Source organism: Manduca sexta, chromosome 23, assembly GCF_014839805.1.
Source record: "Manduca sexta isolate Smith_Timp_Sample1 chromosome 23, JHU_Msex_v1.0, whole genome shotgun sequence".
Taxonomy (NCBI): Eukaryota; Metazoa; Arthropoda; class Insecta; order Lepidoptera; family Sphingidae; genus Manduca; species Manduca sexta.
The window spans coordinates 5,287,822-5,301,185 of record NC_051137.1 but is presented as its reverse complement, the minus strand read 5'-3'; the positions used below and the strand labels follow the sequence as shown (position 1 = coordinate 5,301,185).

Here is a 13,364-nt window from a genome sequence, read left to right as displayed (position 1 = left end):
TTGTACGTTTTATATTTCCGCAAATTCTGCAACCGATGTTTACATAAAATCTTATCTTGAACAACGTGCTCAATATTATCAGTAGTTGACCTTTGTTGTAATAGCTTGTCAATTACTGCTTTACCACAATCTTTAACTTTTATAGAAGCAAATATTTGTAACATTCTCTAAAGTCAGTTCACGTTTGGTTACGCTATAAATTATTATTTTCTGTCCTATAAGAAACGATCCCCATGACAGTATTAATTCAATGAATTATTTCTAAGTTGTGCCGATGGTCAAGTGATGTCATTAATACTTGCCCTTTTGTATAGACAATAATTGTAAAAGATCAAAGGTGATCTTTGTCTGAGGGGACAGAAAATGTTCATCTGTCTATGTTCATCTACGATTGGTTCATCATGAAGATCATTAATTGTGAGTAATATCACGATTTGAGAGGTGGCGAGTTCCAAAATTAAGCGATTATTCAAGGGTATATTTTCTTAATATTTTAGAAATATAATTTTTGTTACTCCTCTAAAGAAGGTGTTTGAAAGTTCCGTGGCATAACATGGAAATATATGAATATATGAATTATTAACAAGATCAAAAATAAAAATGGAAATTTACCCCGTGTACGGGCATATTGATTCAAAGCATACGCTCAAAAGATTTCGGCCTAACCGAGGCTCAGTAACCTTGTAAAGAAAATTGAGTTTCCGGACGAACGAAAATTCCGAGCGTGTCGCCGCCACAGCTTGTTTATTAGATACTTTTACACAGCGACACTTTATTTATTTTATTTTGAGAATGATATTTTCATATAGCATGAATCGTATTATACTTTATTACGAAGAAAATGTTTCTTTGTGAAATATCTATAAGATTTATTCTAGCAAATAAACTGAACAAATCGAATACATAACTATCAGTAAGCGATGAAACAACGCTTTGTATTTTCTGTACATTTTCCTCAGTACCTTCGCGCTAAAGTTTCTATTGAAACAAAGAAAAATAAATTGTTTTATAACAAAATATGCTTCAATGAAACAAGCTGGTCTAACGTTATAAAATCAATTTATGTTTTTGTTCTAGCGCAAGCATGAAGATTAACTGTCACAGCGGTTGGTGGGTGGTGCTGCTGACGGCAACGCTGGCTGTCACCGTCTCGGCTGAAGCCGGAGTCGGCTTGTACTACGCCAGGTTGAAGCAGGTCATAACCTCCAGCACCCTCAAATGGACTACTCTCAACAAAGATGTCATGACCAATTATGTAATCGGAGCTAATTCTGAAAAAGGTAACGAATCAATAATAAAATAAAATATGAGCGTTAATAAGTTGAAGTATTTTTTCGTTTGTTAAAATTAACGATGAAATTAAATAGAGGAAGTGCGAACTTAACATACTTTATTCTTATGCTGATAACGTGTGCTTAATGCACCGTCAATGTTAATCTTATTGTATTTTTAATATAACTATTTAACATATACTATAAATTGTGCACCTTCTTTCATAGGTCCCATATATCTTTGCCGAGCACGCCATGAACGAGACATGATACTGGGACAATTAAAACCTGATTACACTTCCTGTGCTGTTTCTGGAAGTAAAAGCTACAATAATTTCGAAGTACTTGAAAATATTGAAAATGCTTCTTTAATTTATTGGGTCCCATGGCTTAAGTTCAATTCAAAACCAAACGGAGCTGTTGTAGTAGACTCCTCGGTCGATTCAGTATTTATCGCGCGAATGGAGGCTAACAGTGGATACTCACACTACATTGGGAGAATTGCATATGAAAATGCAATAGGACGGTTAATAACATTTGATGACAAAAACAATGAATTGATTGAAAACAGCGGCGAAATCCTCGTTGAAATTGAACCTATCAGTTACAAACTGGAGAATGTTGAATTAGATATAGGCACGGAACATGTTCGACAAAACGACCCAGAAGTGTTTGAAGAGAGAATTCTTAGAAACGATGATGAGGTTGCTGCTACAGTCACAACAGAAATCGAATATGAGTATAATTACACCGTTTCCTGGGGACATGGACATGGCATTGCTATTGGATTAAATACTACTATTGAAATGGCAGACGGCACATCCTTCCCACAAATCCAATGGGCTAATCCTTCCACTGAAAGGAAAACTAAGTTATACAAATTAGAACGATTTTTAGAACCGGGAACAGCATGCAATGTCACTTTTAGAGGTAATCGCACTGACCGAGATGTTCAGTACACCGCTACACTAATTACATTATATAACGGCAAAGATTCTCGGTCAAGACAAATGCGTGGACAACGTATTGAAAATACATTGGAAGTGGAAGCGATATACGGTGAAATATACTTCGTCGGCAATAACAGTCTTGTGCCAACAACAACCACTACTACTACAACTACGACGTCAACTACTACCACAACGCCATTACCTACAGTACCACCAGCGCCTGAAGAAAATGACATTGCCATTCCCATAAAGAAACCAGAATCATCAAACGACTTGTCTATGAGCAACAATATGATTGGCAACGGCGATGAAAATGTAGGCAACTCACCTGTTAAAGAAGACGACATCAATCGCTCGGTCGTTGGCGGCCTCGGCAGCAAGCCTAACGGTGCCAATATTAACAAAATAATGTCTTACACGCTATTCATTTCGATGTGCGCGCTGTTACTTTAACTTCAGAATCTAGTTCTACTTGTAAATAGCAAACAGAATATCATTAAAATCATAGTTGCTTCGTCGTTGTGTATTTAGCAACTAAGCTTGATGCTATTACTTGTTGGCCGAGATGAAACAAACAATATTTCAGCTCGACGTAAGTTTGTAAATAGATTATTTTTTGTTTTCTTAACATTCCTGTTATGTGGTTTCATTCCAGTATGTAAATTGAGGAGTCAAAATTAATCACATGACTGTAAATAGATATTTGTAAATAGTTACGGATATGAAAGTCGCCAGGCGGCAAGACGAGTTATCGTCACACGCAGTGACGGATGTGGCATCTTAGATAGGTATGATAACGAGTGTAGTATCACTGTTACCAGTAACAACAACACCCACTAATATACTATATATTAACAATAAAATTATAAACTAATCAACAAATTATTCCTGAAAAAATAAGGAAATGTAAAGTGTATATCAACGACATGAAGTTACCTATAATATCTACAAAATGTCACGTACAAAATATAATCTCTTTTACTAAATACCTGATTACCTATTCACTTATTTTTATTTCCTAATCATTGCGTGTAACCGCCATTTTCAATAAACGATCCCAATTGCTTTCTTCGATCTATCCCAAAATAAATAAATCAGAATAAAGTTGTTTTTGACACGCTTACAAATCACTTATTTTAATTGGTTCATTCTCGGAATCAGATTGAAGAATGAGATTGGGAGCATTTATTGAAAACGGCTGCAAATTAAAAAAGTAACTTGTGTCAAAAGGGGTATTATCCATAATATGTAATATTTCGTATTTTCCCAATATACGCATTTTAAAACGTTTTTATTATCAGCATTCCAATAATTAATAACCTCAATCAGTTATTTTTTTATACTCTTGCAATACGAGTAGATTTATGTTGTTAATAAATCAATTAAATTATTTTTTATGTACTGAGTTTCGCAGATGACTATCTTGACGTCATCAAAAATAACTTTTTACTATAAGTACCTCCGGTTTTATAGTATTTTGTATTTACTTTTTTATTGTTATTGTTATTTTAAGATACAATAGTATAGAATCCAGAATTATAAGATATTATTACTTTATTAGGTTAAGCGTATGATACATTATTTATTTTGTTTTTATTGTAAATGCAAGCTTGGTACAGGTTTTCTGTAAGTAAATATTGGTACTTCTTCTAATATACCTGTCAAAAAGTGCGTAATGATGACTTTGTATACATGCCAAAGTTAAAGATTAGTATGTACTCACTAAACTGCCGACAGTTACTGTTCAGACCATTAACCTATTAAAACTTTGCCCTCCGGTCGATTGATCTTAATCATGATTCTCGTAAGCTAATAGTAAAACTGAATATCCTTCAATGTCATAAAGGATCTACTTATTAGTATGCTTAGCAGTTAGCAGTATTTCGTCAATATGTAAAGAAAGTGAATGATATTTTTGTATGAATTGAAATCGATGGTAAGTGTTCGCATTAATTGTAAGTTTACTATCTTAGGTGTTTTATTGTTTTTCGAAGTAGTTATTGTGTTTTATATGATTGAAAGAATTTCTATGATATATTTCAAAAGATTTTAGTAATTAGTTTTAAAATAATATTTCGCATGTTGTCTTATTTACGTAAATGAATGTCCCACCTAGACTACCATTATTGAATAAGACTTAAAATATTATAAACAAAAATATATTTATGATTACTGGACACGAGTTTTTGCCTTTCAAACTAATTTTTGTCTTGGATAATATAAATTGATGTTAGGATAGTTTTGAAAAACTAATGTATGTAGCCGCGTACAATGCAATTTATGATTCTGTACCTAACAGTTAATTCAAGGCCTGAATGTTCAACTTTATATATCATAGAGAAAAGCTTGTATTTTTCGATAGCTAGTAAATCTGTTCCGTATTGTATAAGGCCATTAGTGCTGTGTTGATGTGAGCGCACGTTGGCTCTGTCGAATGTCAAGGGTCGACAGGGCGCATGACATCTACTCGTATGAATCTCATGACATTAACATTGTTTTGCGGAGCATAATTGTGATGTCTCATGTAAGTCTTATCTGTTTAAATTCATTAAAGTGTAACTGAATTTTTGGCTTTAATTTATACCTACCGACTATAGATTTAGCCAGTCACTTACACACCTCAGATTATATAAAAATGTATAAGTATAAATATATCAGGAGTATTGTAATAGATTTCCCTTCCTCAATCCCCACTCTCCCTTCATTCATAATATTTAGTAGAACATCTTTAACTCAAAGTGGAAAGTGGTAGTTCATTGGCAGTGGTGATAACTAACTATTGTTTATTGATTTTTCTTTTGCTATAGATAGATTTTTTGGTCCTACACATATAAATTCGTAGAACTCTTATTAGATATTCAAATTGCGAGCAACGCAAATTTGCCTTTCAAACAGATAAATTTATACAACTTTTAAGTAGTTATGCGAGCGGGGAATCACGCTCAATCTTGGCCCCTAGAATTTGATAAAAAAAAAACTCAACACGGGAGTTTGTGTCGTTTCATTGTGATTAGTCGACAGATTAGCATGTGATTCACGCGATGGTGTCTTATCCAATCATAATCATTACAATCAAACGAAACGGAACTTCTTGTCGAGTTTGTACCACATTCCAGGGCCACTGATTGATTTTAAGAAATAACATTGGAGAATATTTATTATTTATGAAGTGATAAAGTTGCTCGTCTGGTGATACGAGCCAAGCCACCCACAAACAGTTATAACATGCATGAAGTTTGAATTAGGTAGGTACACCGTATTACAATGCACTGCGCTTATCTTCCTGAGAAATCAGGTGTTAAGTGTTATAATGCCTTATAAGGACAATGACTACATCTTTAAAACCATGGAACAAAATTACACAGCTTTGGTTGGTGGCATAAACAAAGCGATGATACGTAACCAGATGGATCCTCGAATACCTACAAAAGACCTAGCACCAAGTACATATATAAATTGACATTGACATAATATCACAATTAAAGATAAAAGATATACGACATAAAAGGCAACTACAAAGTGATTAAATGATTAAGGAAATTATTGCAGGATTTTTGTAGTGTTATTAAAAAATAAAGGTCAATCTCAATAAAAGATCCTTGCGTCGGTAAGATTAAAAGACGAGCTTCCTTGTTTATTGTAACAACAATTTTATTATTTTCCTTTAAGTACATATATGATATTACATATATTGCTCATTTTATTTCCCATCCATTAGGAGACAACAGCATCAATGGACGTAAGTGACCTTTAAATAAGCATCGCATTTTTTACGCGGGGACTTCGCTTAAAGTTTCCCCGTATCGACCTGGAAAGCCCAGAGAGGTATGTCAATTTATCAACAAAACTTACAAAGAGTATAGATCCATCAACTAAACACCGCGGAGGCCCTCCTTGATGCATGCGAGACAGTACTGGCATAATATAAGCTGGACACTGATAAAAAACTATACCTCATGTGAGGTTCTTATATCGTTCAAAGCCCGTCACCATAAGAAACCTCATAAGCCCTGTATAACAAAGACGTTATTACTGCAATGATTTGTGGATGTCAAGAACAGCACCGAATTTCTATGTTTACAATACCGTAGTTGAAAATATTGTTTTCTTCGATACTTAAAATGCTTTTTACAATAGGCAATTAGTAAACTTGCGTAAGTACACTCGAACTGTATGAGCTTTGAAATATAATTTTCCATGAATAAAGACTTATTTCAATTTTGCTGATCATTAAGTATGAAATATATAAATGTATAACCGCAAACTATCATTGGAGCCGTCGGGCGTCCCTAAATACATATTTCGTTCGGCTCGTAAAGGTCAAGCGGCCACGTCTAAAGGGAATATGGATTTAATTACACATTTATTCTCAGAACAGATCGATTCTGTGATATTGCGTAGTTTGAACATAGATCGAGCGAAAGCGCTGCATTGAATGCAAATTGGGTTTTAATACCAACATGCACATACATGTCAATTGTTTAGTATAATTAATAGCACCAAGCTAACTGATGAATAAAAAATCGATTACATAAACATTAAATACACAGAAATGCTGTGGGCTCAACCGAAGTGCCAAATACTGTCTACCTTACCATCGCATTCCCTAAAATTGCCGTATTCTCGGGAAATTGTAATTTAGTGTCGAGAATTCTGGGTATTTCAGGAACGACATCTAAGAACAAATACAAACAGATTCATTCATAAAAGTAAACTACATAATTTCCAAGTTGAAACCGAACTTTTGCAAGTGACTTCTGCCTGCAGACAGTTTCTCTTTATATGAATATATTAAATAAAATCGAGAAAAAATTTTCCATCACATTCTAACCACATTTATTTGAATACAATGAAAATAAAATGAATAACAGTAATAATATTTTTCCAGAACAATGAATATTGTTTAATGATAATGTGTTTATAAAAACAAGCCTGTTATTAGCACCCGTAACTAAATTTATTAGTCACGTGTTAATCAGTATAGTGCAGTTGGTTCGTCACTAATACTGAGTAATTACAATTTATTTCCACGAATGGGAACCCAGTAACCACAAGGCTCATCATAATTATTTAATAGTAAATTGTTTAATTCATAAACATCAATGTTTCCCTTTAAAATTACTTTATATTTCCCGAATGATTTCAGCTTATTATAACCTTATAACACCCTTATTAATACATAGTTTTGCAATAAATATCCTATGGTATTTTCTTAAGTTATTCAAATCGTTTTAAAATGCAAACAACATAGCTGCATTGAATCTAAAGGTAATATAATATATCCGTCTACATGTATTAGGTTCTATAAATTACAAATGACAGTTTTTCCGCTAATAAAGTGGAACCTTGAGAAAATCTATATTTTATGCTATAGACACAACTATAATTATTAAAACGTTATGATTTGTCATAAATTATATTGTATGTTTTAGTAAATTACTACTACTTAGTTTTGATTTGAGTTTAATTTTATTAAATACTACCAAGTGATTTCATTTGTGTTTTATAAAAGTTAGTGACACAAATCATATAAATGACATAATTATCATCAGTAATTGTTTTGTGTGAATCAAATTTATCGATGAGATGACGTGTTTTTAGAGATCGGTCTAGAGTTCGTCACTCTAGACGCCTTTTTCGTCTCCTGACACTATTCACTCCTTGCAAAAAATTTGCGACGTTTGCAACTAAGTTTTTCGAACATCAATTATAATAATTGTAATCTCATAACAAACAAAATATAAAAATAAAACGTGAAATGGCAAACTGACGATGTTGTAGCGTATACAAAATGAGTTGCAGTAACAAAATATTATCTATGTTATCCCTTTTTTATTTTCCTACGCGGCATAATGTACGGTTTAAGAGGGTCGCGGCTGAAGTTACCGGTCCACTTCTTGCATCAGCGTTCCTACTAAAATATCGGGTTGGCCCTTTTTGACGCATTAGAATGAGCCATTGACCACCAGGACCCTGCGTTACACGCATTACAAGTCAGTTGGACAACTAGAAAAATGAAATTAGGATGGAATAGGAAAAGTAAATTCAAGCATATATGAGTATTATTATACCCTTGAAATTACTTTTTTCTATTGATAGGAAAGTGTCTTTATAGTAATCTGCGAGAGATGTGGGCCTGTGAGTACGAGACAATTACTTTGGCCCTTACCCAGTTCATGTCCGAGGCTATATTTAGAAAGTAGTAATTGCACAAACGTCTCTAATCAGTAATATTGCTAGGCTATCGAGTTATTGTTCAGAACTATATTATAAACTTGAAATTCTACTAATAATTTTGTATCATTGGAAGACTATATTATCATTAAAAAATTGATTGCCTTGGTAGCGTGGTTGTATTGCGTGCGCGGTGCAACTTCCGCTCTCAGGTCGCGGTTTGAATCCGAGTCCGCCAAAGCGATAATAGGGCTTTGCTCAGTATCAGCCCATAGTCCAGATTAGTTACTAAGTTCTAGAACTTATGCCCGATATGGCGAAAGGACACATGCCGGAGGGTGGTTGCATTAGTTACGCCTCAGCCAACCCCTTCGGAGATGGAAGTGGTGAGTATTTATGTGTGTGCATGTGTTAAAAATTGTTATTCTAAACATGCTTTTGGATATTCTCTTGAGGGAAAACAAGTAAAGCCACAACAATGACGACCTTGGCGGGCTCCACAGGCGTGTGACCTGGATCCGTCTGCGGTGAATGACGTGTGTGTAGCCCGTACATTAATCAAATTAACCGTGACGGTAAAGCCTTGCCGTTATTAATTTATTTTAAAAAATTACTTACATGCACTGTGTTACTCGAGTATGAAGCTTTTCCACCAATTCATTTCATTAGTAAGTAGTAAACCTTTATGAAATATCTGCACGATATTATTCACATTGCTGTTCTTTATTATCAAAACTATACTTAAATAAAACTATCACAGGATCATTTCACCTTTTTTTTATGTGCCAGTATAGGCAGACGAGCTAGCGGCTCGCTTGAAGGGAAACGGCCACCGCAGCTCATGGACTCGGCCGTGCCAGGGACACAGACAAAACGCTGCCTTCAGAGCATTTGCTCGGTTATTTTCATTTTTTTACACACCTAACCTAGTTAATATATTCAAGTATCGTTTTTTGATTATTTAATGTAGGTAGTCCAGTTGCACAAACATAATATTACATCAATTCTTTAAATTCAAGCGAAATTTTAAGTTATGCCAATTCAAAATACATGTTCAACTAGACCTATCATAATATACGTTTTTTCTCCTTCCGAAACGTCATATCTTAGAATTGTATTTATTTATAAACATATAAACATGACTTAGCTATTAAAGATTACGCAAACCTCGTATCAGTATAATAATAAATACATAAAAATCTACATATTATATAAAAATAATATTTTCGTTTGTCTCGCTAAAGGTCAAGAGTAGCTGGACCGATTTGGTTAATTTTGATTTTAAAATATTTGTGGAAGTTCAGGAAAGTTTTAAACGGCGAGAAACATAAATAATAAGTAACGGAAAGTACTAAAAATATTAATTGAATTTTTCAATAGTTATTGTTCCTAGCTTTGAAACTTTGGATGGATTTTGTTTTTTACAATAAAAAACTTGGTTGTCAAATATTTATAGGTGCGTTCAGAAATTTGCCTGTTTTATAGTTGTAATATGAGGTCCGATCTCTGGTCTGTTTTGTTGGAATCCAAAACAGTTCTGTTTCAGAAGTAAAAAAAGTGTAAAAATGTCACTCGTATATCGAAAAAAGAAAATAAATTATTTTCTAGTGGATTATTAAAATATTTTATAGTTATTGTTTTAAAATGCCAACGAGAAGACCAGATGACTTACATCGTCGAAGGCAATCAAATGTGCGACGAGCTACCTAACGTGCAAACCGCACTGACGACCAGCGAGAGACATATAAAGATAACATTAGAATTGGTATTGACAATTATTAATAATAATAAATCAATATATACTAGGTTATACGAAGTTCACCGGGATATCTAGTGTCAAATATAAATTACGAATATCACAATAAAATCCTCACTTCGACTTATCAAAGATTGATCCCTTTAGGTTTTTTCTGAATCTCCGGTCAAATGACTAATAAGATCGTCCTAGATATAAGAAACTGTCATGTTTGCAATACAATTATGGAAAACAAAATGATGTCTCCAGTCATATTTGTATAACATATTGTGCCTTATGGTGAATGCTCTCAACATCACATATCTAAAACCTTTGCATATGTATGGATATTTAACTAAGCCTTTGGGAAGTTTCAATTTAAATGTGCCAACAAATTCGTTATAATGTTAACTGAAATTCATTGTTATTTTGGTATGGCCTTTTGTATTTTGGTCAACGACCTCTATTTATTAATATTAATTATAATATATTTGACATAAATTGTTTCTAATTTTAATTAATGTAATTAATTATTTTAGTAGACAAAAGGCAATAGGTATGTAGCAGACGGCCGCAATTCGCAACCTTCATATTCACTCACATATTAATAAATTAAATTAATATGTCTGGTAACTAAAAGGCACATTATCCAATTATACAAAAATACAAAAGCCTAGTCAAAGTTAAAACAATTGCCTAACAAATAAGCTAATATATGACCTTTCATATGCAATAAAAAAGCGTATAATAATTATTCATTTGCCTTGACATTTAAAACACCCCTCTTAGTATTACGTCGTATTTTCGGACCAAAAGTTCACGAAATTGGCATTTCATAATCGTAGTACATTCTAACTACTACCTGTAGGACTTAAAGGCGTGGAACCATTACGAGACGTCTTGCAGTAGCGTCCATGGAGGCAACGCCTTGAGTTTATGTCGGTGGAGAGGGCTTAGCCCACGCACAATGCCTCATAAAAGAAAACATTTCGCTATGCTATGGTGTAAGAACCGGGACTAAGGTAAACTGAAACGAGATCGTAAAAGCACTGCAAACATTGTTAAACTTTATTGAAGATAGATTACGTGCCCATTTTTGATTATGGATTTATATTTGACCTAAATGTAAACTGTGGGCCTGCCAAACACATGAAATTGTTATGATCATTAATTAAAGTTCACGAACACATGTTTACCAGAGTAGTGAACGTAAACAATAGACATTTGTCAATATTGGTAGGGCTAGTTACACGTAATTAATTATAATAAGTAGTTAGAAACATCTTAGATAAAATATCAAGAATAGATTTTATTTTATTGCCTTCATTAGCATCATTGTAATAGTGCTGAAATTGTTAAAACTCTGATTGTATTTTTCCTTTATTTTCTTTCAAATAATTTACGGAAGACGTCAGATGGCGGGAACGAGCTAGCACAATAAGATGGTGATATAAAAGTTTGTAACAGTTCAACTGAGTAGGAATCGGAATGGGCTCGGGGCACGGGCCAACGTCACATAAATCAAGAGAAAGGGGTTTGCGATTCGGTGCCTGCAACACAATGCATAATTTAAACTGCTTCCTTAGCAAGACCTGTGCCGGGTACAGTCAAAAGTAATCGAGCCTGTAGCCAAGAAAGCTACATTTTTATTTGACATTGGCCGTTGACCCTTTCAGCATGTCGTCGGGATACTGACATAATAATATGAGCTCTAAGGCATTTCTTGCAATAGAACATCTCAAATTCCGACGAAACTCGTTGTCGACGACTGATGAGAAAAAGTTGAATATATGGTGGAAATGTATTTAAAACCCATACATTATAATTACGTTCAAACTATTAAAGACCTGTAGTTCAAACTGCAAATATGGTAACAGTAATCGTATTTACATAAAGATATATTGGATTAGTTTTCTTTATTAATGCGAAACAAAATTTACGTCCTCCCACTGATGAAATATTTAACAATTAAATTACTCTTGGTAAAGTAGATTGCCGGCTCATGTCCCATTTATATAAGTATAATCGTACAAGAGGCGAATAACCGACTGGTGACGTCATGCTTGTTATATATGACCCTAAATAATGTTGTAGATCCTTGGCCTAGTGGCAGAGTACACAAGCTATGTACCGGAAAGCCCTGGGTTGAAATCCTGACATCCTAACAATATGACAGCGCGGATTTTGTCTTTTTAATATTTTCGAGACTAGTTCCACCAAAGCGCAGATGTGGACATCAAGCAGGCGGGCGTTATTAAAAACGAAACCGAAATCTAGCTAAAAACATTAAAACTTTCTTGCGCCAACCCCAATATCTACATTACTCATTAAAATGGGATAAGGGTAGGTACATGAAAAGTTAATACGCCAGAGTAAGATCACACATTTTATATTGTGTACAAAAAAACATACTCCATTAGGAAACGAATGACTAACGAGAATCCTCCAGGACGAGGTACACAGCGGACGAAAATAAACCGATGACGTCACGAAGAAACAATAATTTCTCAGTTGAGTCACCAGTCACAATCTTTAAAATAAGTGTTGTTTATTACTGTGTAGAAAAAACAGGAACACTTAAATAGAAAACCGCGCTTTAAATAGTGTCCCTTTTCACCCGAGGCTGTATACGTTCCCTTTGTAAAGAGATTTCAGCTGAGACATGCTCAAAGGTATAGAGGAGCTTTAATTATTCTCTACAAGCTGGGGAGACGAGGTAAGAAAGGGATCAGAAAGAGACTTCCCCGGGGAGTCCTGTTGCAAAATGTTTGTTTACAAACGACTGCAAAACGTTGGTGCGGACTCGACTTGAATAGATAAGTATAATATTATATTCGTTTTGAAGTTGGGTCTTTTAAATTATTTTACACCTATTTTAGAAACAAGAAACAATAAAAACTATTTACGATAACAAAGATATTTCGTATTAATAAATTACGAAAAGTAAAAAATATTTTGGGCTCGTCCGGGATTTGAACCCGGGACCTCTCGCACCCTAAGCGAAAATCATACCCCTAGACCAACGAGCCGGTTGTAATACTTGTTGAAATTATAGTACAAAATCAAAAAGTAACGATTTTAAAAATATTATTTAAATTATAATGTAGTAATGTACGTTAATTAATATAACTTTAAATTAATACAAATGAAGTTGAACGAATGTATAAAATACATAAAGAGTTCCACTCTATACATTATTTGTGTTTAGCGCCATCTCTTACACAGTAGCCAAAT

At 33.9% G+C, this 13,364-nt stretch overlaps 2 protein-coding genes and 1 non-coding gene across 4 annotated transcripts in view; 1 reads left to right on the top strand and 2 right to left on the bottom strand.

Moving 5' to 3' along the window:
• The window catches only part of LOC115448254 (protein unzipped), a 31,249-nt gene extending 26,464 nt beyond the window's left edge, over nucleotides 1-4,785 (top strand). For both annotated transcript variants that reach the window (XM_030175628.2, XM_030175627.2), the window contains 2 exons: nucleotides 1,078-1,280; nucleotides 1,500-4,785. In XM_030175628.2, coding sequence (XP_030031488.2) covers nucleotides 1,085-1,280; nucleotides 1,500-2,674 — 1,371 coding nt within the window. In that variant the 5' untranslated portion in view covers nucleotides 1,078-1,084 and the 3' untranslated portion in view covers nucleotides 2,675-4,785. The remainder of the gene's footprint in view (nucleotides 1-1,077; nucleotides 1,281-1,499) is intronic.
• Nucleotides 1-13,364, bottom strand: part of LOC115448253 (mitoguardin) — a 56,350-nt gene that overhangs the window by 36,412 nt on the left and 6,574 nt on the right. The gene's annotated exons all lie outside the window — the stretch shown is intronic.
• Nucleotides 13,088-13,159, bottom strand: Trnap-agg. The gene has a single exon. It is a non-coding gene; the product is annotated as a tRNA-Pro (tRNA).